Here is a 26,937-nt window from a genome sequence, read left to right as displayed (position 1 = left end):
ATTAACAGCATTGTGCTGCCTTCATCAGTGGACATTTTCAAACATCAGACAAGGCATCCCATAGGATAGTTACATCAGTCATCATCTGTATTGTTACCTGTGTTTGCGTTAGACATTATGACACCATCTTGTGGTTAAAAATCAAAACACATCAATCCAGCTAAAATAACAACAGTTAAACTTGGCTTGTAAGGAAATACCTTAAGTCTAGCTCTTCATTCAGTCCACATGGTGAGTGTGTTTTATTTACATATCCAAAATGCTTCACATCTCAAAAGCATTAGATCCAGATTACCACCCTGCTTATTGCAATTACTTTCTCAGTATCTTGAAAACACAGACTAGAAATAGTGTGGCTGTGTTCTAGAAAATGTTTTAGATCCTGTCTCCTAATCGTGCTTTTGTGATCTGAAATCCGGATTTTCAGTTGTTTTGTCTTTCCCACACACATCAAGTCACATGGACATTTCAGCATGTAAACAACCCCGCTGGTGGCACAAGAACGTCCCTTTATATTGAAGGTCTGTCTTTGATGGGGACGTCTGAATTCTTTAGTGCAGGTTGTGTTATTGAAATGAGCGCATGAATAACAAGGAGAATTCAGGTTATCAAATCTGAGGAGACTAGAATACCTTTAAGATTTTTTCTTGTTGCATGCTGTCAAAAACAGAACACGTGTTGTATGATGTTTGAAAATGTATAAAAAGTGGTTCCTGTTTGGCCCCTGATGAATGCGTAAGCTGAAACGATGGGTTTTGATTCAGCACAATGCTGTTAAGATGAAGTTGATGAAATGAGCAGGTCTGTGAAGGATCCTCCTCCTTCAAAGATGTTTGCTTGGAAAACCATCTTCAAATATTAAAACCAGCTTGAAAAGCTTAAAGTCTTAGTATTTGACTTAGACTGTTCAAATCAACAGAATGAGACATTTGTTGGAATGTAAAATATTAACCAGCAAGAATATGCATATGAGCACTTGTCTTACAAATCACAATAGTTTAATAGACAAATCCTGCATTTGATTTAACCCCAGAACTGAATTACAGGAAGAAAAAGTTCATAGTAACAGGCTTTTGGATGTGCTACAACTCTGACAGCTGTCCATGTTTATCAGCAGGGATCAGTTCAAGTAAGTGAATTCACTACAAATAATACAAGTTGTGTGTTCATCATTCAGTCCCTTTGGTTTCGGTCCACAACTTTAATCCAAAACTGCAGGACCCACATCATTGTTTGCACTGCTGAGACCTTGGAAATGTTTTATTTCCGTTTACTGATTTTACTCGGTTGGTAAAGGGTCTCCATAATTGTCCATAAACTTCATTGATAGATCTTGTTGCTTGACTGTAGAGCCTGCTGTCTGAATGTTGCGTCAAGGGCCTCCAACATATTCCTCCTTAATGTCATGTTGATATCGGTCACACCGGCTGGTCTGCCAGGTCGTTCTGCTCAAAGTATCTGCAGGACAAACAAAAGGAAATTAGCTTATTTGCATGCATATAGTATAAAATCAACATACAGTTAAATCTGACATGATTATACGATATGATCAAGCAAACTGGTTGATACCTGGCAACAAGACAGATAATCAGGTTCAGGGCAGGCAATTTCTCATCCTCCTGACTCTCCTGTTAAATCATTTAAAACAGGGCAGATACATGTTATCAACAATCAGACTTTATTTGTATAACGCACAATTTAACACAAAGTGCTAGAAAAGTGCTCTGTACTGCTGTCAAAGGCTAGTAGACAGTAGTACAGACGGAGCCGTACCAGTGTGCTGCGGAGCTGGGCACATCTCCTGGCCAGCTGTCTGATGGAGGAGTGGGCTTCAGGCAGCAGAGGCTTCTCCAGGCAGGCTAACAATGCATATAACCAGCGACCCTGTAGAAAACAAATCACTGATTTACACACAGGAAATCAAACTATTTCACAATAGTTCTATAAAAACATTATTATAGTTAGTGTACTATTGCCTTTAATATCTCAAACATGGAAAGTCAGAAAAAAAGGGAAGTTGTAGAATAGATTAGTTAAACAAAAGCAAAATATTTCCACATTGGGCAGTCAGAAATCAAATGGGCTTATTTTCTATTTTATCTTAGTTGGAAAAGATAAGCAGGTAAACAATGTGAGTGTTAAATATATATACATATTTTTCTTTATGTGTCATCATCTTGTTTGCTTTAATGAATTAGTAGAGGGTAAAATATATTTTTGCTGTTATGTTCTGTGTGCTTTTGGCTTGTAAGAAGTTTTCACTCAATTGAAGAATCTGGAATAAAAAAAAACTCACCAACTGTGGAACAAAGTCTTGTTCTTCAAACCAACTGATAAGAATATCCAGCACCATCAATACTGTAGACTGTAAACAAAGAAATAGGAGAAAACAATAAATCAGAGTGTTGAACTTGTTCAGAGTGTGAGGTAAATGTCCAAACGGGCAGGGGGTGTAGTTTACCTGGTTGAGTCTGCTGACGATGCTAAGGAAGGGAGGGAAGCCCACCTGAACACAGACGTGTGCTTTATTATATTACAGTAACATGTGGGGCTCCATTATTATTGTGGTCTGTTTAGATTTGACACTGTGGTTAAACAAGCTGTAGAATATAAGTCTTTATCTTTTTGTTACAACCTTGCTGTAGTCCAGTGCTGGTTCTGGTTCTGCATCTGTGTGGCAGGATGAAGTGCCCAAATAAATCTTCTCTCCTAAACAAAATCTCTTCCATCCCTCCTCATCTGTTAGCTTTGGCTGTAGGACAGACACACACATACAAAGATGACATTTATAACAAATGCTTTTTTTTCTTATCACTTCTAATTGCAAGTTATCTGCATATGATTGAGCTCAAACTCGGGGACATATGTAATTGTACTGAATTGACACATCAGTATCCTTACCATCAACACATTGTCATCCAGATTCTGGCTGCTCCAGTGTCTCCTGTTCTTTGCGATACTCTGAAAGCAAAAAGGCAGAACACAGAAGGACTCAGAAAACAGATCATGAGGGTAAATATACTCTGGTAAATATACTTTGGACTCTGGTAACTTTTGATGGGCTAATTGGACATTTTATAGACTAAATGGATGATACAAAGAACGACCGGAGCATTGTTTTATTCTACCTGTCTGACATCAGAGAAGTGGCCGACTTGCTGCTGTTGCCAGCTGAGACTGGGAGAGAAACCCACCGGAGCAGCGTGGCACCCCGCCACCTGAAACACACATTTATCAGAGATCGTCTTATTCACCATCAGTGCCAACATCATATGTGACCCTGGCAGCTCATAACATATATCCAACTGAAGCATATAGCCATATCAAGGTTGTAATAAATTAATAGTACAAATTACAAGAAAAGTACCATAAAGGCAGAAATTTTTCTTTGCAGCAGAAAAGTAATTCCCCCCCAGTGGAGACATGCTTTACTGGTGTATATTTACTCACAGATACATTAACTGTTTGTTTCTTCTTTAGCTTCTTGGGGTCAATCTGAGCAACCACCACTTCTGGACACAATGATGCCTCCAGCCTGTTGAAAAGGACACATCAGTCCAGTCATTAACTAACTAACTGAACTCTACTCACAAAAAGATATAAAAACTGAGTACAACTTCTCTGTAAGTGTGTGTTTTTCTGTAAGTAGAATACAGTTGAGCAAAGAGTAGACATGGAAGCATAGAGAACATTTCTAAAAAATATTTAGGACTAAAATTAAAAACTACCCTTTTATCGCGATAATTGGTGGCCCTCAGGACTGTGATCTATTCACCTCTACACAGTTAGAGACTTAAGCTTTGACATTTTCATTAAAGCGACACCGTCTTCTGCTCCAGTGAAAATCTAATCGATTTTTTCTTAAACTGGAAAACTTCTATCTTCGTTTTCCCTTTTTCCTCCCCTCTTTCTATTTATTTATGTATTGTTTTTTGCTTTGTTTTACTATTGCTCTTTAAACAGAGGGAGAGTTGTTAAGATGTGCAGCTGTTAGTAAGTTCCCAGCTCCGATGAGGGAGGAGTGATGAGGGGCTGTGGGGGAACTGGAATAAACAAATGAGGGGGAGTATTGGAATTAAATTTTCCTGTAATATGTTGAACCAACTCTTCACGATAGAATGTCAAAAACAAGGGGATATGAATAGACCCTGCAAATGTCTGTCAAACCTGCACTCATTAATAAAGAAATGAATACAAAAAGAAAAAGAAAACATGTCATTGGCGTCGCATTTAACATCACACTGACTGCCACAGTGAAATCCTACTCTGAATGTTACATTAGCTGCTTAGTGAGCACTCTACTCCTCTATATTTACAACATTTCTAGCTACAGCATCAGTGTAGTGGAGTTACAATAGAGCAGACTAATTCTCTACTGTCCAAACAGGAGAAAAGCAGGTGTTTTAAGTGAGCTTACTGCACTTGTCGGAGATATTCCTGGGGGTTTCTCGGCGGTGCTTTCAGGTCCACGTCTGTTGAACTGTCTCCAAACTCAATGGGCAGCAGCCTCGGCATTAACTCCTCCACGTCCGACTTCATTTTGTATCACTTGGAAGCAAATTTCTATCAAACCATGCAAATGAAGTGCCGTCTAACAACAGAAAAAGTCTTTTGGCAACCAAAACATCCAAGTTTTAACAACACTCGAACTAGGCGGCCATCTTGCTGGTAAGGTAAAAGTAAAAAAACATAGACGCGGAGTTATGACGCTTTCTTTGCGCGCTGCGTTGGTTGCCATGGTAATAAACGCCAACGCGTGTCGTCATCTTTTTATAGATAAAAGGGGGCGAAGTCCACAAAATGTTGATTTTTTCCACTCTGAAATGCAAATTATAGAATGTTCCTCTAATATTAAGCTCTAAAGTAAAATAAAAACCTTTTACCAGCGACCAGATCGATTCAAGATGTTTATAGTCACTTGTTATACAAGTACAATCGTGTGAAATACTTTGGCTGGGAGGCTCCATTAACTGTAGAAACAGTGAATACATATATATAAAAAGACATAAAAATATGATGACAAAATATAAGAGCATTAAAAAAAAATACTATACAGACTATACGCACAAAGGTTGTAAAAAAACAAACGTGTTGAATGTTAATGATTATCATGCTTGCCTTAGCACATATCTTATCTCAGCTCTCTCATTTGCCATTGAGTCTTCATGACAGCAACAGCTTAGAGGCAATGTCCACTTGCCAGCACAACTGACCGGAGTTATTTTCCCCAATTATGGACATTTTCTCTTGATACACTACTGTTAAAACGTGAGGAATGGCTGTTTCACAGGCTTACATGTTCCTGTGGGGCACAGGCATAGTTTTTATGATTTTACCTCACTTAAATCTGGGCTTGTTGTCTGACTACAAGATCTGTGGAGATTCTGAGTGTGCAAGTAAGTGCTAAAGCTACTAATATATCATTCTAACGCATTATATACTGTAATAAACTATGTCTATAACGTGGCTTTTTTTTCAAAGCAATCGTATTTCACAGTAATTAATTTATTCACCTATTTCAACTATCTATCCATTGTTATCACCTTTGTGAATCTTTATGTCTCTGCCACTGTGCGTGTGTGTGCGTGCGTGCGTGTGTGTGTGTGTGTGTGTGTGTGTGTGTGTGTGTGTGTGTAGGCATGATGAGCAGGGTACAGGCCACCAGGGACCACCATGGTAAGGACTGTCGTTTCCTGAGCTTCAGACGAGGAGACACCATCCTTGTTTACCACAAACTGACCGGAAAGAGGGAAGACCTCTGGGCAGGCAGTGTACGTCTGATATCTCTGTATGTCTCTGTCTTTTTGCCTGTCTTTTTGTCTGTCTGTCTGTCTGTATCCCTGTCTCTTTAAAGCAAAATATGTTGAATAACCTACCCCATTGAAATAGTCTCTCATCTCTGGTTCTATAGGTTAAAATGTGAGATTAGTCTTGATTATAATACAGATAGTTGAGGTTCTCTGCACTGATTGGTTGAGCCATGTTGGAAGCTTTTGCAATACTGTGGCTGAGAAACACAAATGCCTGTGAGAGCACCTCACTTCATTTATATAATGATAGTGACAGAACTAGTGAATAATAACAATCAGTGCAACTTGTTTGTCTTCTATCTTAGCAATCACTTTATTTATTACTTAACGTTTATTTTATATGGACAAGAATATAGCATGAACCAGTGTCACATATCACAACATTTATAGTCTATTCTAGTTTGCAATACCTGTCCTTACTTGGATCTTTAAAATACAAACTGTATAAGAACAGCATTGTTTGTTAGAAATATAAGATGTAATTCTTTATTTAGATAAAAGACTTCTTAAACACTTTGACATGCTACCACACAATACAGTTCCTAATAGTGATTTATGAGCCCTAGGGATTTTACTTAAACTTCTCAGTGCTCTAAAATCCGACAGCCACTACTTTGAGTGTCTTATAGCAAAAACAAAATCAGTGCTTATTTCTATCAAGCCGGAAGCTTTTACTAAGGAATGATTCAACCAAACGTACACCTGAATACACAAAAAATGCTTGTTAAGACTTTAAATCTGGAGGAATGTATGGATATAGTTGAATAAGATGTGAAATGATCAGTAATATGATAAAATTAAGATTATAATTTAATCTTACATTGTGATAGCAATCAAACCTTTAGCTGAGAAAACATGTCAGGATTGAAAAATGACAGAAACAAAGCAGTAAAAAGAATTCAGTTGAAGTATCAACTGACCTTGTTTGTGGATGATTCTTTTCTGTAACACATATTTGCATGAGCTGAAATATACAGCAAATATGGTATATATCAAGTTAAAAACAAAAATAATGACCATAATATAAAATTTGCATACAGTTTCTGTGTGCTTTTTGTGTTGTGAGAAATCAGACTCACAATCCAAGCCTACTTTCTGACATCATGCTTTTCAAGTGCATCACTTGACTATAAAGCTGGCACTGAAAATGACTGAAAACTGAGGAAGGAAACCTTTGAAGAAATTTAACAAATGAGCTTTGTGTGTTTCTCATTTGCTCTCATATTGACTCTCCTGTGTGCTCTACTTCAATTCTTCCACAATGCTGCTGTGGCTTTATAACTGTGATTTTTTTTTTATTTCAGATTGACAGAAAGTTTGGCTATTTCCCAAAGGAAGCAGTGGAAGAAGAGCAGGTTTATGCGACTACGGAGAAAATAGTGGAGACACAGGTGAATAAGCTTTAATTTCACTAACTCTTCTTTTATAATAAGTACGAAAGTTGATGGAATAAGAATAAACCTACATTTACAATACATGTACATGCATTATTTTCTTGCTTTCCCAGAAAATTATTTATTTATTCCTGTAGCATTGAGGTTACTTGTTACTTAAGTGCCATATTTTTATTTCCTCTCCTCATTCAGGAATCAGATTTCTACTGTATGGATGAGTTCGGGTATCCCATTGACTCTGGTCATTTGGACACTGATGGTGATGATGATGACAGTGATCAGGAAATCCCAATCCAGGAGTCAGAAGCGACCCAAACCAGCCCATACACTGATGACACTAATGCTGGAAGTCCTTTGACATCTGAAGACGCCACTACAGAATCTCCAGTGCAGGAATCTGAAGTCGCATCAGCAGAAGAGAACGAAAACAAAAATGAAGGTGATGACGCTGCCGGGACTCACGCAGAAGTGGACGAGACTCCTGCAGCTCTGAATGAACAAGGTGGGTCTTCCTCCTCTTCCTGGCTCAGTTCTTCAGTGACAGGATGGTTAGGTCTGGCAAATGAGGAAGAACCTGGCGATGTGGCTGAAGGAGAGAAAAAAGATGAGATTGAAGAGACACAGGCTAAAGATTCTTTCACTTCTTCAATGACGGGGTGGCTGGGGCTGGGAGGAGAAGGGAAACCTGATGATGCCAAAGACAGTGTAAACAGTCAAGAAGAAGATGGAGAAACTGCCGATTCTTTCACTTCAACTATGACCGGGTGGCTTGGTTTTGGAGGCGAGAAAAAGACGGAACAAGAGCACGATGAAAAAACAGAAATGGATGAAGAAAAAGAACCTGCGGAGAAATTCAGGGGCAGGAGATTGTCTCTGGACCTGGAAGCCGATCAATTACAAGGTGAGGAGAAGAAAGAGATGGGGACATTGGGTTGGCTGGGAAATGGACTCTCCAGTACACTGGGGTTTGGCCTGACCAATCAGGAGTCAGGAGACGAGACAACAGCCGATATTAGAGAGGCTGAGGAGACAAGCCAAGAGGAAGAGGAACAGCCAGCATCCAGCTCATGGTTTGATTTAGGGGTCACAGACATTTTAGGCTTCAGGAAAGATAAGAATGAAGTTGATGAAACTGGCTTTAAAGAGACAGAGGAGGACAAAACCTTAGAACAACCACCGGGCTCACAGACCGTGGACACCAGTCAATCACAACCTGCACTGACAGATGAGGCAAAGACAGAGCCGAGCTTCGAGAAACTAGAGGAAAAGGTTGTGACCAAAACAGAGTCAGTACTTGAAGCAGAAGGTGATATTATTAGCAGCTCCAACAAAGACACAACTGAAACTCAACAAGATCAACATCTCCCATCAGACACAGAGACACAGTCAAGCAACACAGCATCAGTCAATGCTGACAGTAATGACAAGTTAGAGGAAAAGTCCCATGCCGTATCGTCTAGCAAGGAAGAAGAGGAAGGTCAAATTTTAGATGATAACAAGAACGAGAAAAATGTAGTGGATGAGGAAAAGAAGACAGAAATGGAGAGTGAAGATCATCAGATGCCCGAATCAGTAGGAAATGAGGATGAGTTTAATGGCAGAGAGCCAGGAGAAGAAATTCAAACTGCAAGTGACATTGATCAGGATTCTGTTTCACAAAATGACATCGCCTCAAGCTCTGTTTCCAGTTCTGACGATTTAGGGTCAAATTCCATGGGACAATCTGATAGTGAGGCTGAGGAGGTCAAAAAAGATCCACTGCAAGGCGAGAAAACAGAGAGCGTGGATGAGGAAGAGGCAGAAATTACAAAACAGAGTGATAACACAGAAGAATCTACTGAAACGTCTGTTGAAATTGGTGCCAGTGGTGATGGTCATAAAGGTGAAGGGAGTAATGAACAGACAGATGTACATCACCAAGAGGTTCCCACGACTCTGCGTGATGAATCAGCAGAACAAAGTCAAGTCAGTGGTGGTGCAGAAGACAGCAGTGGAGGGAGTCTGCCTTCTTTATCATCTGACACAGCTGAGGAAAAAAATGAACCAGTGCCCAGTGAGGATGACAGTTTAACTGTTGGTCATTCAGACACACTAGCCAAGACTGATAATAACACAGAAACAGAGACACATCATGGTGAGTTAGGACAGGGAAGAGAAGCACAATCTGTTGAAGGCAGCTCTCAGGACTTTGGTTCATCCCATACTGCTAATAGAATTACTGAAATGCATGAACATACCTCAGAGGAGGTCGGAGGGACCGGAAGCACACCCAATCAAGATACCAATACGGACAACATAGATCTGGCCTCTGTGTCTCCACAGACGCAAAAGATGACCACAAAAAATGAAGGTGATGCAGACAAATTAATGGAAACGGAAACCAACTTCCAATCAGCTCAAGCTGAGAAAGACACATTAAACTTTGAGAAAGACTTTATGAAGGAAAGTGACCGGAAGTCCGAAACAAACGCAGAGACTGAAGAAGGATCAAAGGAAGAGGAAAAGCAGCAGGAAATAGAAGAGTTAAAAGAAGGGGAGAAACAGGAGGAGGTAAAAGAAGTGGAGGAGATAAAGGAAGAGGAGAAACAAGAGAAGACACAGGAATTAAAGGACAATGAGAAGCCGGAGGGGATAGAAGAGTTAAAGGAAGAGGAGAAACAGAAGAAGGTGGAGGACTTAAAGGACAATGAAAAGCAGGAGGAGATGGAACAGTCAAAGGAAGAGGAGAAACAGGAGGAGATAAAGGAGGTGGAAGACATGAAGGAAGAGGAGAAGCAGAAGGAAGTGGAGGAGTTCAAAGAACCGGAAAAATGTGAGGCGGTAGATGAGTTAAAGAGAGATGAGAAGCAGGAGGAAGTGGAGGAATTTAAGAAAGATGAGAAAAAGGAGGAAGCAGAGGAGTTAAAGGAAGGGACAAAGGAGGAAGTTGGGGGGTTAAGTGAAGAGATAAAGGAAGAGAAGAAGAAGGAGGTGGTGGAGGGGTTAAAGAAAGAAGAGAAGCAGGAGGTGGTGGAGGAGTTAAAGAAAAAAGAGAAGAAAGAGGAAGTGGAGGAGTTAAAGAAAGAAGAGAAAAAGGGGGTGGTGGAGGAGTTAAAGAAAGAAGAGAAGAAAGAGGAAGTGGAAGAGAAGAAGCAGGAGGTGGTGAAGGAGTTAAAGAAAGAAGAGAAGAAAGAGGAAGTGGAGGAGTTAAAGAAAGAAGAGAAAAAGGGGGTGGTGGGGGAGTTAAAGAAAGAAGAGAAGAAAGAGGAAGTGGAAGAGAAGAAGCAGGAGGTGGTGGAGGAGTTAAAGAAAGAAGAGAAACAGGAGGTGGTAGATGAGTTAAAGGAAGAGGAGAAGGAAGAGGAAGTGGAAGGGAAGAAGCAGGAGGTGGTGGAAGGGTTAAAGAAAGAAGAGAAAGATGAAGTGGTGGAGGAATTAAAGGAAGAAAAGAAACAGGAGGTGGTGGAGGAGTTAAAGAAAGAGGAGAAACAGGAGGTGGTGGAGGAGTTAAAGAAAGAGGAGAAACAGGAGGTGGTGGAGGAGTTAAAGAAGGAAGAGAAACAGGAGGTGGTGGAGGAGTTAAAGAAGGAAGAGAGACAGGAGGTGGTGGGGGAGTTAAAGGAAGAGGAGAAGAAAGAGGACGTGGAAGAGAAGAAGCAGGAGGTGGTGGAGGAGTTAAAGAAAGAAGAGAAGCAGGAAGAGGGGGATGAGTTAAAAGAAGAAGAGAAGCCTGTTGAGGGTTTAAAGGAAGAGGAGAAGCAGCAGGAAATAGAGGAGGTAAAGGAAGAGACGAAGAAGGAGGTGGCGGAGGGGTTAAAGAAAGAAGAGAAACAGGAGGAGTTAAAAGAAGAGGAGAAGCAGGAGGATTTGGAAGAGGTGGTAAAAGGTCTCCACTCTTCACCTCACAATCAGAACGACATCAGCAATGAGAAAGAAACACAAGAGGAATCGGAATCTGTGTTCTCTGAAGCAGCCGAAAAGACAGAAAAGAGTCAGACTGAAAGCTTCCAGGCAGAAGGAGAGAGGAGGGAAGGGGAGTTACAGGAAGAGGAAAAACAGGAGGCAGTAGAGGTTAAGGAGGAGGAGAAGAGGGAGGTTGAAGTAAAACAGCAGGCAAAGGATGTGGAGGACAAGACGAAGAGCAAAGAGGAAGAGGAGAGTCTTAAATGCTCAAATGAGCTTTGTTCTCAATCTGTTCAAGATGAAAAACACGACTCTGAGAATGGATCGAGTTCAGTTTATAAGGGGACAATACAAACAGGACAGGATGACAGTGGTCACATGTTATCAGCCAGGACAGAAGAGAGTGAGAGGATCTCCTTTGAGAGTGATAAGGATAGAATACAGGAGGAGGGAAAGATGAAAAATGAAATGGAAGAAAAAAGAAATGATGATACTAAGGCTGATGTGAGGGGAAAAGAACAAGAGGAGACAAAAAACATTGAGCAGAATGAACACATTGGTAGAAACAGTGCTAACGGCATCTCTGATCAGAAAGGAGAAAATGAACACACAGACAATGAGGTACCATATTCAGGTGAGAATGACCACAGGCTTCCTAATGAAAGTTCAGATCATCTGTATTCAGGCGAAACAAAAAATGCAGACCTCTGTAACGATGCAGATATGAAATGTGCAGGTGAAACCAGCGACACTGGGAAGATAACAGAACAAATACACTCTGACGATCACAATAGAGGGACAGCAGAGGCTGAAAGTGGAGGAGCGTTCGGTCTTTTCAAAAATGCCTTCAACCTCTTCGGCGAAACGCCAACCACTGAAATAAAGGAGTCAACAGAACCGGCGCCGAGTTTGGATACCAGCACAGGTGAGACATCTCAGCCACAAGCCTCTTTGACTCCTGAGCAAGAACCGGATTCCGCTACTCCTACAAGTCAAGACTCTCCTGCCATTGCCGAGATCCAGCCATCATCTCCCTCCCAAACGCAGACCCCTTCTCATCCCAGCGTTCTATCTCCGAACACCGAAGCGCCCCTCAAACCGAAAACCGCCTCCAAACATTACAAGACCCTCCTCGCCCATATGAGCGCGGATGACACGACTATTTTGGAGGAGCTCTTTGGGCAACACAAGCTGCAGTTTTTGGATTACATTCTGGGCCACTCAGAACCCGTGACTGAAGACCTTGATGATGATGAGTCTATATTGTTGGATATAGAAACACTTCTGCATCACCGCAGGGAGACACTCTTTGCTCCGAGTATGAAGCTCACAGATGCACCGCAGGAGGACAAGGAAAAGACCAGAACACTCATCGCACTTCAGAAACTAGAAATGCTGCTGAAAAGAGTGAGAGAGACATTCAACACACGAAAATCAGACATCATTCGAGCAAACCGTCAAGGTATATGTTTTCATTGCCACAAATATCATGGCTGATGTTAGAGGTACTCTGATTCAATTCAATTCTGCAAGTTTAGTATGGTTTTTGCATTTGTCTCAATCAGAATGCATGTGTTCCCATATACAGGTGAGGCCAGCTGTGTCGGTGCATCCTGTTCAGCACACAGCAAAGATCAGGAGGTGATTGCGGGCGACGAGTCAAGAAAGACAGGTGACGCTTCTGTAGGCCTGAATGACAAAATTGGCAGAGATGAAGGGATGGAGGAGGAGAAAGAGAGGGATGGACAACTGAGTGGAGGCACAGGAAAAGAGAAGGAAACTGAGAAAAGAGGAGAGATGGAAAGAGGAGGTGAAGAAGAGAGAATGCCCCCCAAGGAGACGGGTAGTAAGGTGTCTCACAATCAGCCTGGATCACCACAGTCACAGAAAGGTATGGATGACCCACATATACCTTCATCGTGGAAGATTATTAACAGATGAAAAGATGATGTCTTTTAAATTAAGAAATATAAAAGGGGATGCTACTCCAACCTGCTGCAGCCTCATTCCTGCAACACACAACCTGGGCTAATATGGCATATTTTACACTAGTATTACACAAACTTTCATCAGATTATACACTATATTTATAATACCATAAAAGAAGTTGGTGATAAAAGCTTAATTGTCCATTATGTGTGTGACTCTGACCCCAGGGGTAATGAAGCAGATTCTGGACTTTGTTCATCAGATTGCTGAAGATTCATTCACTCATGTTTGTGCAGTGAGGAAGCTCCTCATATGGCTTACTGTGCAGGTAAGAGTTATCAGATATCAGGTTCAATCAGATCACTCCATGGGAGCCAATACAAGGCTAGATTATTATTAAATAATCTAAAACAGATTTGTAATTTGTCTTTGTGATAGTGGAATAACAGAGCAGGTTTACGGTATACAGCTACAATATACAGTACTGTGCTAAAGTTTTGTGCCAAAGTGAGGATGCTTTCAAAAATATTGACTTCATACAAAGTTCAGTAAACAGAGGGAACCTAAATGAAATCATAATTTGGTGTGACCATGATTTGCCTTTAAAACAGCAGCAGCTCTAATCGGTACACCTGCACAGTTTTTTAAGGTACTTGGCAGGACGGTTGTTCCTGCATCTTGGAGAACTTGTCACAGTTCTTATGTGGATTTAAGCATCTCAGTTGCTTTTGTCTCTTCTTGTGATCCCAGACTAACTCCATGATCTTGAGATCAGGGTTTTGTGGGGGCCAAACCATCTGTTGCAGGACCTGTTGTTCTTCTTGTCGCTGAAGTTAGTTCTTTATGACTCTAGCTGTACATTTGGGGTCATTGTCATGCTGCAGAATAAATTTGGGACTGATCAGACACCTCCCTGATGATATTACATAATAGATAAGAATCTAAACATCTAGAGTGCCTAAAACTTTTGCACAGTACTGTATGTTTCTTCAGTCTATGTGTTTGAGAGGGATGTTTCATCATTTCAACAAAACAAAAGTACCACAAATGTCTTAAATAGTGCCATAAATCCTAATAAAACCTTACATGCAATTAGAGGAATATTCTTAAACAATTAACTTTAGTTAAGTTTTCTCAGGGGATAAGTGCTAAAAGTTTAATGAACAGTAGTTTGGAATAGGTTCATTCTGTGCATTCTTACAGCATGGTCTGGTGGATACTGATCATAATTTACAGCAGGTAAAAGCAGGTTTCCACTGAATTTCTGCTAGACCCAACCTGTCATGTTTAGTTGGGTAACTTTTGGTTCACTGATACAAAGGGCAACTTCTGCCTTTATGGATTATTTTCTATGGGCAGCTTTGGTTCCAAAAGTATGCAAAACAACTGCCTGGCCCTCTTGATCCATACAGTTACTCTGAAAGTGCTGGGTCTGGTCCTTTAAGACACTGAACTTGTGACATGTTGATATGACTCTGCCTTTGGCATACAGTTTTGCATACCTCCCAGCTGTCAAGGATCACTCACATTCCTACTAGTGCTGGTCCACTACACACGTCCAGCCAGTTCTCTATCTGTTTTAAATCATTTGAGAGGCAAAGTTATTTTCTAGTTTCAAATGAACGAAAATGAGGCAGCTTCGGTGAGTATAACCTTTTGTCTAACATTAGATGAATGTTAACAAGTTAACCTGAGTCATGTGTTCACCTGTGTCCTACTAAAACCAGTTTGTTTTTAGCCTTATTAGCCTGTGCCCTTAACTCAAAACAGATAATATATGGTCACACGCTGCTCGAGAGAGGGGAGGGGGGCTTTTGTGTAAACACATAATTTTGTGATAATTATATTTAGTCACACGTGTCATATTGAGAATACTGTAGTTATTTAGGTGACACCTGTTTCTTTTAGTGTCATTGCTCCGATATGCCAGTGTGGCATTCTACAATTGGTGACGTTGCGAGTAAACCATTTACATTAGCAGGGGTGTCATTGCCCCTTCCTGAGCCGGCATGAGTACTCAAAAAAACATATGTGTTATATTTAATTATTCGTGTTTATTATATGTTTTATTATATTACTTTAAGCAGTAACAATCTATTCGAGTCGTTACAGGGAGTTTGAGTTTGTAGAGAAAATTCAAAATATTCCCCCCCCTGCGACGTACAACGTTACGTCGTCCACTCTTGAACGTTTGGGAAGTGAATCCACCGCTAGCCCGGTTGGCGGCTGTAGTTTCTGTTCCTTATATCATGTTTTGATGAAAAATATCACCAAAATATTGGACCAAATGAAATAATTTGGAAATGGCGAGCGACCAGTTGGCCAGCAGAGCGGTGGACTTTCAGGCGACGGCTGAAGCTTACTATAGTATCGCCGTGGAGAAAGTGAAGGATGTACGTTATGTGGCAGGTTTCGTTAGCATTTCCCAACTAGCCTTCATAACTGAAAGAACGTAACGGACTGTCATGTAACTGAAAACAGCTCAGTATTATTCCTTAAAATGTACACGTTTTACTGTGTACCTCTCATATTTGACTTTTTGTGTGTCCTACCAGTGCTGCCAACCAGCTGTCAAGACTATTTTGAAAATTTATGTTGCTCTTTCAAATGTGTTTGTGATTGTCAACGTGTTTAGCTAAAAGATGGCAGGTGTTTGTGAATTTTCTTTGCAGCAGATAAATATGATATGGTTGATGAAAAGCCAATCATAAGTTTGTTTTGCTTGTTGCACGGTTCTGTTTTTGTCTTTGGCTGTTGGTTAGTTTGATTGTGTGTTTTTGTTATTGCATGTGTTTTAACTGGTCTTGCCTGATTTAAATATCTGCCATTCTACCCACTTTTCCCCTTAGAGGACCAAAATGGAAATAAGTGTTAGCTTTATTGTGTTTTTATCCTCGGTAATTTAATTGTATGTCAGGACTGAGTGACTGCAGTCTTGCATGTACTTTTATTGTTGTCAAATCTAACTATCAATCGATCGATCAATCTAACTATCTATCTATACCACTGACATTTCTCTACTACAGTTTCTTATAACAGCTGTGTAGTAAACTGTCAAGGTTGTAACTATGTAACTGTTTACAAACATTTGTTCCTATAGACCAAGATCTAGATTAAAAACCACTGTGTCTAATGTGAAACCTGTATGATCAGGTGAAGATAAGATGCATGAAACTTAACCTTTAGTGTTTAACGCATTCATTAAAAAAGAGATTTAACTATTCATTGGAATAGTTTTTTTTAGGTGTATTGTCTAAAAGTCAATACAAGTTGGTCATGCAGTAGGAAGACGCTGATCCTAATGTACATAATGAGTATACAATTCACTAAGTTGAAAAACAGTGAACTAGATTTTGTTTCCATACTAACAAAGATCATTTTGATCACAGCCAGCTCCTATGGTAAACAGTTCGTCTCTCCTCTTCTTCCAGGTTGTATCTTCGCTGCCTGATGACATCAGACCTGGGCCTGACCTGTACGGGGTGCCATGGGAACCAGTCATCATCTCCAGTCTTGTGGGGCTGGTGACAATGCTGTTGTTCAGCTGTAGATGTTATAGCTCTGTGAGTACATAACACATACACACATTATATACAGTTCACATGAACATAATAAAGATGCTGTTTCTATGAATTTGTGGTGATATTGTTGGTTCACACATAGAGACAGGCTATTTAACAATCCATCAATCTCTTTAATGACTAATGGATGATCGTTGTTTTCTCCTTATTTCTCCAAAGGTCAAAAGCAGAATGTATCGAAGTAAGTTCTCACTTTCTTAACATAAGATTTTCACTAATACATCACTGAATGCTGTCATTTCCTCCTCTCTCTGTCTGCCGTATACCAACACATATAACAGAGAAGGATTGATTGACTAATAATTTGATGTATCTTCATGATTTGTATTCCATGTTTTTCCAGGTAGAGAGCGGTGGATGGCTGAGCAGGTTGCACAGCTCCTGGATGAGAAGTGTAAAGTCCTTGAGACTCTCAGCACATGTCAACAAGAGGTTGGTACTGGTGCTGACTGTCAGCTAAATGGAGACAGAAACTGTATGACACAACATCATGTCTTTTAATCTAAAGACAGATTAGTATGCTTTGATTTGCATGGCTTGAAAAACATGTCGTATTTAGCATGATGTCTGAAGTGTGATGAAAAAACAGAAACCTCTTACATTATGGAGTAATTGCATATGCACTGTATATCCAAATATAGTCATTTGAAATCAGGATTGCCAGGAATCTTGTCCATACTTAATATGATTTATTTCTTTGTTATGTGTCATTTGTAGTATGATGAACTGGAGACCTCACTGAGGGACAGCGGTGTCTTGGCCCAAACTCAAAAGACAGAACATCTGGAGGTAAGGCAGAAAGAGACAGAGAGAGGGTTTAGAAATTAATAAATATCTAAACCTGGGTAAACGTTTATCAGTGGGACATACTTTTGGAAGTTTGAGGTTTGCCTCAATTGTAAAATGCTTCTACCATTTCTTATAAGAAGTAACTTCAATCAGTCAGACATCTTTTTAATCCTTGGAATGTTTGAAAAAGTGCTTCCGAACAAAGTTATAGAAAAATGTTAGATAGGTTAGATATTTTAATGTGGGTGCATTTTCAAATATTGCTCTGATGATGGTGCTATAGTCAAAGGTCAAAATTTGAACTGCCTCACACATTAGTCTGAAATGGAATTATTTTTCACATTTTGCACTGTAGCATGACCTTGAGTTTCCTCAAAACATCTTGTTTTCTTGCTCCTCCAGGCCAAAACCAGACAGTTGGAACATGCTAAAAGAGAGCTGGAGAGGGATCTAGATCAACTGAAGGATCAGCTGGACCAGCAGAGAGAACACAGGCTAGAGCAAGAAAGGAGGGTAGGAAGACACACACTACTATAAACACTGCCAAACTCCAGCAGTCATGTCATTAACTATTCAACAGTCGCAGTTGGAATAGGAATGAGCATCCATTGCAATAGTATGATTGCAGTAGTATGAGCATACTATTGCAATAGATGCAATTAGTCGATTTATTGATTAGTTGCCAACTATTTTTATAATCAGTTAATCATTTGGAGTCAATTTTTAAGAAAAAAATATCCAAATTCACTGATTCCAGCTTCTGAAATGTGAATATTTTCTGGTTTATTTAGTCCTCTATATAGTAAACTGGACAGGACAAAATAAGACAAGGGCTTTGAAAAGATTTTTCACCATTTTCTGACATTTTATGGACCAAACTACTAATTGATCAAGAAAATGATCAACAGATTAATCGATAATGAAAATAATCATCGGTTGCAGCCCCTAGTGTGATATTGATCCAGTGAATTATTTTTTGTTATCATTCCAGATAGCAGCACTCGAGGAGAGCATGAAAACATGTGAGGAAGAAACCAAAGACCTCCAGTCACAGGAAGAACAGGTGCAGTTCTCCATCTTTCAAGCTCTCCTGCTTCTGCTCCTCACCTCTGCTGTTTCCTCTTTAACTCCTCTGCTGTGTCACTCTGTGTTTCATGACATTATGGCTGTCTCTCTGTCTGTTTCTAGGCACAAACCACTCTGAAAGTGTACAGCATGAACAGTGACAGACTACAGAGGAACCTGGAAACAGCTGGAGAGGAGAACACACTGCAACAGGAGAGCAACGCTCAGGTGAGCATCCAGACACCTACAGTGATGATATGTGTATGATGGCAAGTGATTGTTAAAGCATTCTTGGTCTTTCTCCCCTCTCCATCTGTACTACCATTGTGCTTTTCTGCACCATCGTTTCATGTCTCTGTCTTTTGTTTCCGTCTGCAGTTACGGCAGCAGGTGGAGGGATGGGCAGAGCGAGTGAGTGAGTTGGAGGAGGAGATGAGGAGGTGTGAGGTCGCCTACAGCGGGATGGTTCAGGATGTGGCCAACAAAGATGAGCGTATAATGGTATGATTGGTTGTAGCATTAATTAAAATAAATAAATTATATTGTAGTTAGGTACTGTGTAATGTCCTTGAAATTTCTAATAAAATATTAGAGAATATAATTTTCCACACTGTATATAGAATCTATAATATAGATATTCTTAGAAGAACTACTACAAAAGAAGACTGCAAACGGATAAAAAACTTTGGTTCAAGGATTCACTTTTGTTATTTGACATGATTAGTTTTGTGAGAAAATTGGTTGAAACCAAGTAATTTGTCTGCTTCCAGTCCTTAACGGATCGGCTGCTGAGAATGAAAGCATGGGATTCAGACCTGGAAGAAGAACGGGGTGAGGAAGGAGGAGAGGAGACGTCCAATGGGACAGCAGGAAAAGGAGAGGAGAATGGAAGAGGGGACGAATCACAAGGCCACCTCCAGAAAGTCCAGAAACTCATTTATGCTGCTAAGGTAAACAACAATGCGTAGACTGGGACAGTATTATAAAATATGTTTGGAAGCTTTCTAGACTAAACCAGACTTATTGTGATTAAACCTCCCCATATAATTTATTGAACACCTGCAAATATGTTGTGTTTGTATTTTCTTGTGTAGCTGAATGCAGACCTCAAATCAGTCGATGAAGACAAGGACAGAACATTTGCCAAACTGAATGATGAAGTCAAAGCTAAAGAAGAGCTGGAAGGTGAGTCAAGGATTCACTGAGGCAGATCATTATCATGCCTGATACAGAACAAAACAAGTGCAGGATGATGATTAATGTTGGCCACAACAATGTATACAATCTGTTATGTAATCTGTGACATGTAAACAACAGTTCTTACAGGTTATAAAACAATTATACAGTTCACTGATGTTATGTTTGTCACATCTTTGTGCCTCTCTGTGTGTTTTTCTCCTCTAGTGAGCATCAAGGAGCTGGAGAATGAGAAATTATCTCTGCAGTCAGACAGTGAGAACTACTCAGATCAGGTAGCTAACCTCAACTATGCATTAGTGTGATATTTTATTATATACATTCATTTGCCTTTGTATTAATACTCTTTATTAATGTGCTCAGGTGCAACGATTACAACAGAAGCTCAATATTATGACAGAGATGTACCAGGAGAACGAGCTCAAGCTGCACAGGTAGAGACACATAAACACATATATGGATAAGTTTGGTGTAAATCAATTTTTTGAAAAAGTAATGAGGATGTTGATGAATGTGTGTGCTTGCAGACTGCTGACAGTGGAGGAGAAGGAGCGCCTGCAGAAAGAAGAGAAGTTAAACAAAGCGGACAAAAACATTGCGTTGGCCATGGAGGAACTTCAGAACTACAGGTAGCTGATTCCTCACATCACATTAACAGTATGTAATATACTTTCTACACATACTCACTCTCCCCTGTGTATAATCACTATGTTTCCGCAGACATCGTGCAGAAGAGATGGAGGAAGAGCTGGAGAAAACCAAACAGTCTTACCAGACCCAAATATCAGCACATGAGAAGAAGGCTCACAATAACTGGGTTAGTAAAACTCCATCACAAACCACTCCAGAAAAGTGAGAAAAACATGCCGAGGTCCATTCATTTTGTTTGGCCAAAGAGTGTTGGTGTAGCTGTGATTGTTTGGCCACTGATTACAGTCAAATGTATGTTTTAGCATTTCCTGTTACTGCAGCACACACAGACCTGTTCTGATGTTCAATGTTAGGAGACAAATTTTGTTTTGTAACAGTCCTACTGTCATGAACTATAATGTCAGGAGCACTTGATTCAAATCACTGATCATAGTGGTATATTTATATATAGCAGGCTGATCTTGACTTTGTCTTTATGTGCATTATGTTTCTGATTTTTACTTGATTCTCCAGCTGGCAGCCCGCGCAGCAGACAGAGAACTATCAGACACCAGGAGAGAAAACGCCCTCCTCAGACAGAAGTAAGCAGAATTTCACATTTTTGAGCGAGTCACTGACGGCACCCTCATGGAGACTTTTTCTGTCCTCATCTCCATTAGTTTACTGAACTTAAATTAACACAAGTTTAAGGTGTACTCACTTTTAGATGTACTCAAAAATGGATTGTTCAGAATATATTTATGTTGGTGGTACATGAAACCAACAGCGGTATCATTTAAAAAAATTCAAAATCAAAACTGAATGTTTTTGTTTTGTGAGTGTTTTCATCTTTTTTTAATTTACTCATTATGTTTTTTTTACACTGCATACATCACATTGTGTTGGCTCCAGAAAACAACGTCTGCTCTATGTTAACTCAGGCGTGTTTATTTACAGGCTGACAGACACACAGTTTAAAATGGACGCCCTCGACAAAGATCCCTACGCCTTGGAAAGTCTGGCTAGACCACTGCCTTTCCGAGGTTAGCGCGCACACACACAAATACGCTAAACATGCGTTAGTGAGCATGCAGTATATCCTGTGTCTGGTGGATCTTTGCATACAAACAGTAGGCAGATTTCCTTGACTGTGCACTCACCAAACTATCTTTCACCTTCAGCTGAAAGGTCACCGTACGGTCCTTCTCCTCTGGGTCGACCCGCATCTGAAACCAGAGCTTTCCTGTCTCCTCCCACACTGATGGAGGGTCCACCTGCTAGACTGTCTCCTAGAGGTATGAACACAGAAATCCACATCCAAATCCACATACAGTCAGCTGCAGCCATACACCAAACCAAATAAGACCCACTTTAATGATCTACAAAAACACCTACATTGCAAGCATAAATATAGATTACAGATTAGATTAAGTACAACTGTGTGCTCTCTCCTAAATAATAAGCCACTTCCTGTATAGTAGCTTTCACTGATTGGGATTATTTTACATGCAGTACATTTCCTCATCTAGTCTCATACAGTCATTACAACAAAGCACATGCAGCATGTTGGCAATGGCCAGCCTTCTGTGCTGAAACATGTGTGGTAGCATGGTCTGAATGCTGGCATGCTATCGGTGCTCTGGAATGTGCATGTGAAAATGTTTGCTCATTCTGGTGTAATTGTCTTCACTGTCTGATATTTTGTTTTTGCGCTATCGGTTCTGCCTGTTCCTCTCTCTGTCATGTCCTTTTCCTCTCTCCTTCTCTCCTTCCCACTTTCTTGTGGTCCAGTGGAGCCCCCTGGTGGCTATGGGGACATGGAGCGGAGCGGAGGTCCTCACTCAGACAGCGGCTCAATCTCTCCTACATGGGAGAGAGAACGCAGGGGACCCCCACCAGGACCCCCCGGGCCCCTAGGACCTCCAGGTGTGTGTAAATACAAGACAAAGAAAGTCAGAGACAATTAGAAATTTATGGCAGGTCTACCAGTATTATCAGAAAGGCCTGGTGATGCCTGCACAGCCAAAAAAAGATCATTTCTGACAATCACAAATGTTTCATCAGTTTGATCCAAAACTAAGCAGGTAAGTGCTTAAGATTTTAAACTCCTTAAAGACCACAAGTTTCTTGTCAAACAATTTAAACATTCAAGTGTTTTAAATGTGCTTTACATTTTATTGATGTATGTTTTTATGTTTTTATTTTACTGAGGTCCAGTGTTGAAAAAAATAATCTAGTCAGCTCAAGGTGACCTAAATATAAAAAAACTGCACTGTGCTGACAATACTAACACTGAGTTGTGAATGCAAGGATGAAAATAGAACAGTTGTGTTCCTGCTGATTCCTGCTCCTGCACATCAAAGTGAGAATCAGCCTTCATACTGCACCAAGGAACATTAACGTATGAGTCTTCACTCTCAGAGGGAGACGTGCATGTGGCACTGCTGGATTTCCGCTTTGCCATCAACCATGCATCATTTTCACTGTGTTACATTATTTATACATGAGTAAGAATTCTGTCTGACTATGCTGCACCGTGTGCACTGTGATTGTGTTCAGGCCCAGTATTTCATTATGTTCTAAAGGCATCGTGGTAATGTGTTTACACTGTTTTCGAACTCCAAATGCCCTTTTTTCACAGCAGAAATTTTGACTTGTCATAGCAGGAAAAGCACACGTGTTACTAATAACATTATCTTCCATTTATGGTGTCACAGTGAGCCATCATTATCATTAGTTATTAGCTGCTCCTGTGTTTGTCAAGTCAAAAGTTATGGAATATCGTGTGCATGAGAATGCTAATGCATGATGACAGTGCATGTGTATTATGTTTATTGCATTGTGAAACAGGAAAGCTAGTTGCATATGAAGCTCTGCCATAAAAGTGTTTGTGATTCAGCAGTGTGGACATCAGATCATATATCATATGATCCTAAAAATCCACCTGAAAACACAATTTACACAACTTTTTGTTTTGTCTAATTTTTAAATTATAAACAACAAAACTCAGGTTTGATCATATTTCTTAGTTTTAGGTCAACATGTATCCATTAGACGATCACACTTTATTGTCCTCAACATTATTAATAAATGGAGCAACCTCCAAAGATATCAATGTGACACGTTAGAGCGTTGTTTTATCTTTTTACACCTGAGGAAAGATTTTTAGTTATAATATTCTTCACATATCATCTCTTTGCATCTCTCTCGCCCAGGCTACATGTTTCCAGAACCTGGAGGTCCCATGTACAGGAGACCTCTTCCTCCTCCAGGACCGATGGGCATTCTGCCTCCTCCTGGCTCCCTCCCACTCGGCCCTCCTCTTCCCCATCCTAGGGGCCTCCCTCCTGGCCCCCCAGGACGCCCCCACCCTGCAGACATGGCAGGTGAGTGACTGGAAACTCTATAACTGCTTGTCATTCCTTTTATAATGTTCCCATTTGTAACTTTTGTACTGTAGATGTCCTCTCAAATGTATTTACTTGAACTTAGATGCATTGAAATGAAAAAGCTGAAGGAAAACATTTGTGAATATCTGTATTTGAATGTGGACTTGAGTCACATCTACTCCTCAATGTGTTTGTCAATCCAGATGGCTCATTCAGAGAGAACAGCCTTGGACCTGGTGAACAAGATCACAGAGAGGTAAGACATGTATGTATATGTATGTATATGTGTGTGTGTGTGTGTGTGTGTATGTGTGTGTGGATCTAAATGTGCCTTTGTAATATTTACCTTTCTGTATCTGTCACCAGTCTGGTCCTAGTGATCGAAGGACTCCCCCTGAAGCAGATCCAAGGATGGGGGGCGCACCCCCTCCTGGCCCACCCATGGGCCCCATGGACGGTCCCTTTCCTCGTAGAGCCCCCTATGGACCCCCACCTCCTGACTTCTATCCTCCCAGGGGACCGGGGGGGCCTCCCATGATGCCTAGTAAGAAGTCCCACATCTTTGCGGCTCGTACCATCTTATCTCCAGATGTCATCAGTGTGACCTGACTCTCTCTATCCTTTGTCTCTAGTGTGGGCTCCTCCACCTCCAGGCATGATGTTCCCTCCCCGTTTCCCTCCCGGTGGACCACCTCACCCTCACATGCCCTCCTACGGCCCTCCGATGCGGCCCCCACCGCCCGATGACCTCCCGCCTCCTTCCATGGGTCCTCGCCCACACAGCCAGTCGCCAGAGGAGCACACACCCTCGCCTCAAGACGTCATTTGAACTTACCCATATTTCCACTTGAGCCAAGATGTGTTTCTGGTTAATGTTCAGTCAGCATTAGATGGATGGTGGGCAGGCAGCTTTTTCCACCTTTTTCTTTTCTGTAACAACTATTTATTAAGCAGGTGGATGTATTTAATGATAGTGTCAATGGAGGGGAAACTATTAGCCATCAGTAACCCGTTTTGTTCTTAGGCTCTGTCTTTCTCCTCCATTTACATCCTGTCTTTTCTCTCTCTTCTGCCTTGTCATTTTCTTTCTTTCTTCCTTCCTTTCTTTTACTCTCATGCTGCCACAATCATCATCCAGCTGCATTCCCTGTCAGGTAGTCCCTGTTGTTGTGGAGTCATGGTGTCAGCAATTTCACATATTATGGAAAAGTATCACACACCAAGGGTTGTAGTGAGGTACTGATCACTGAAAGTAGACTTGAGAGTAGGTAAAAAAAAAAGTGTTTCACCCTCTGGCTCCATATTCATTTCTCTTTTATTTAAATGACGTTTCGGCCCTCAGGCCTTCTTCAAGATCAATAATAATCAATCATTAAATGTCATCTAAATAAAAAAGAAATGCATATGGATCCAGAGTGTGCGACAGCTATTTCACAGCCAGGAGCACAGCAGCCTAATCTCGTGTACGTGTGTATATTTATGCGGGAGATGTTGCCATGTGAAGCAGAAACAGTTGTTTGTTTGCTTGACAATGCCAGAAAGGTTTTTAATTGAACATAGGACAACATGTGCGCATGTAGGAACGCTGTATGTGTGGTTGGTTTTGAGAATGGAGCATTTTATGTCAGTGGTCAACATTTCATGCTGATGACAGAAAAGAAGCTGTCAGGGAGGAAATACTTATATCTTTTTAGGCTAAATGCATTATATTTTGTCATACCAAGACTCATTGGCCATTGTCATCTTAATTTAAAAAAATTAGCCATTTAGCATCTGCTTTGTTGTTGTTGTTGTTGACACGGATTTTACTACACTTTGTCAGATCACATTTAGTCTTGTTTTGTCAAGAGACTGAACTGAGTTGGTCTTAAACACCCATAAATACTCCTCATAGGTCAAATGAGACATTTTCTTGAAATATAATTACAGTGCATAACTTAATTTACTGGCTTTCTTGTGGGATTTTGAAGATTCATCATAAAAGCTACTTCTTCAAACAGAGCAGCAAGTAAACAGTGCTTTTGATCTTGTTACAATGACTTACATATGGCCTGGCTTGAATAAAGTGGCTTATAATAGCCATTTGTATTTTCTTGAAGTAAGCTGTGACTTGTTAGTCACAGAGTGGTGAATCAAATGGACTGACTGGAAGAGTGGCTACTTTCAAAGCTAGAATGGCTCTGAAGGTAAACACAGGCAGAATGACATTCATGTGAATTTTGTAAAAAGTGATTATTAATAGATGAATAAAGATTGTCAAATTGTTATTGCCTCCATATTTCACTCATGTATTATATTAATGTGCAATTTGTTGCACATGGAATTGTAACAGCAATCAGCGGCTAACATGGATAACAAAACACTGGCATTTAATTGGAAGTTAGGCTTCGTTATTGATCAGGATAATATTTACTGTACATACATATGCTGTTGAAATGCTTTATGTTAAGTTAGTAATTGCAAATCATATTATTCTTGTAGTATTCTTTTAAATATGTACTTCAAATTATTATAACCCAGATTGAACAGCACAATTCATATGTAATGTTACCTAACCAATCTGTCATGTGTCGTTTTATACATTTACAGAATGCTTATTTGAAAGTGAAAAAAACATACATTTGCAAGTGTGCAGTTTCAATGACAAGACTTCTAAACAGTATAATTTAAATTACAGGTAAATACTGGTATATATTGGGTTAAATCAAATTTGGCAAGATCTGATGTGTTATCAAAATAAGCCGCTTTCCCTCTTTAATCTCAGGAAATACAAATGATTTACGATTTTGTTTTTTCTTGTTCAATTTCCATATTGTAAACATCAACACAGTGTTGGAGGTGGTAAGTAATCTAGTTATCTAGTTACAACATAATTTTAAGGAATGTTAAAGCAGGTGAAGCACAGGTGTTACTAATAACATTTATGATAGATGGACGTATTACATTTAGGTGTGCCAAGGTGCTGTTATTGTACATACTGGGACACATAGAATGGACCCATTGTTAATGTTATTAGTTACACATGTATTTTTGGTAACATTTTTTGGTATTTCTGGTATAAAAAAGGGGAGTTCTTATGTCCTTTTTTCTTTTGTGATCACTATATTTGCAGGGCTATTCTTCTAGAGAATGAGTCGTTATTAAAATGAGACACACATGGGTATAGTGTGTTTTCATGTACAGTAAATACTGGATATGCACATGATGTCACTGTATTTGGAAGTTGCCACTGTCACTCTCCCCTAGTTGGAAACAAGCTGTTGTACAATCA

The 26,937-nt window shown here is 40.2% G+C and overlaps 2 protein-coding genes across 5 annotated transcripts; one reads left to right on the top strand and one right to left on the bottom strand.

The window, feature by feature from the left end:
• Positions 1 to 979: 979 nt before the first annotated feature.
• On the bottom strand, positions 980 to 4,692 carry gemin2 (gem (nuclear organelle) associated protein 2). The gene is made up of 10 exons (XM_044375612.1): positions 4,418 to 4,692; positions 3,451 to 3,535; positions 3,129 to 3,218; positions 2,902 to 2,961; positions 2,636 to 2,752; positions 2,462 to 2,506; positions 2,297 to 2,365; positions 1,774 to 1,884; positions 1,570 to 1,628; positions 980 to 1,458 (listed from the first exon to the last, which is right to left on the bottom strand). Exons 1-10 carry the CDS (start codon positions 4,537 to 4,539, stop codon positions 1,419 to 1,421), a joined length of 798 nt encoding a protein of 265 aa, XP_044231547.1. The 5' UTR covers positions 4,540 to 4,692; the 3' UTR covers positions 980 to 1,418.
• A 460-nt stretch (positions 4,693 to 5,152) lies between these two features.
• On the top strand, positions 5,153 to 25,931 carry ctage5 (CTAGE family, member 5). Of its 4 annotated transcripts, XM_044375188.1 has the most exons (28): positions 5,153 to 5,396; positions 5,638 to 5,771; positions 7,115 to 7,201; positions 7,397 to 7,706; positions 12,675 to 12,977; positions 13,243 to 13,343; positions 16,447 to 16,578; positions 16,756 to 16,777; positions 16,940 to 17,028; positions 17,314 to 17,385; positions 17,788 to 17,898; positions 18,377 to 18,448; positions 18,574 to 18,678; positions 18,829 to 18,951; positions 19,221 to 19,400; positions 19,545 to 19,635; positions 19,855 to 19,922; positions 20,011 to 20,081; positions 20,175 to 20,276; positions 20,368 to 20,464; positions 20,812 to 20,879; positions 21,235 to 21,320; positions 21,459 to 21,572; positions 22,069 to 22,203; positions 23,493 to 23,663; positions 23,870 to 23,922; positions 24,033 to 24,210; positions 24,299 to 25,931. In XM_044375188.1, exons 1-28 carry the CDS (start codon positions 5,276 to 5,278, stop codon positions 24,493 to 24,495), a joined length of 3,393 nt encoding a protein of 1,130 aa, XP_044231123.1. In that variant the 5' UTR covers positions 5,153 to 5,275; the 3' UTR covers positions 24,496 to 25,931. The 4 variants fall into 4 exon arrangements, with proteins under 4 accessions (XP_044231123.1, XP_044231122.1, XP_044231125.1 ...); XM_044375187.1 differs by lacking the exons at positions 5,153 to 5,396; positions 5,638 to 5,771; positions 7,115 to 7,201; positions 7,397 to 7,706; positions 22,069 to 22,203 and adding an exon at positions 10,880 to 12,548; XM_044375190.1 differs by lacking the exons at positions 5,153 to 5,396; positions 5,638 to 5,771; positions 7,115 to 7,201; ... (1 more) ...; positions 12,675 to 12,977; positions 13,243 to 13,343 and adding an exon at positions 14,543 to 14,657.
• The last annotated feature ends 1,006 nt before the right edge of the window (positions 25,932 to 26,937 follow it).

The sequence above is a fragment of the Thunnus albacares genome, chromosome 15, assembly GCF_914725855.1.
Source record: "Thunnus albacares chromosome 15, fThuAlb1.1, whole genome shotgun sequence".
NCBI classification, from domain to species: Eukaryota; Metazoa; Chordata; class Actinopteri; order Scombriformes; family Scombridae; genus Thunnus; species Thunnus albacares.
Note: the sequence above shows the minus strand (reverse complement) of the source record. Positions and strands in the feature narration are given on the sequence as shown.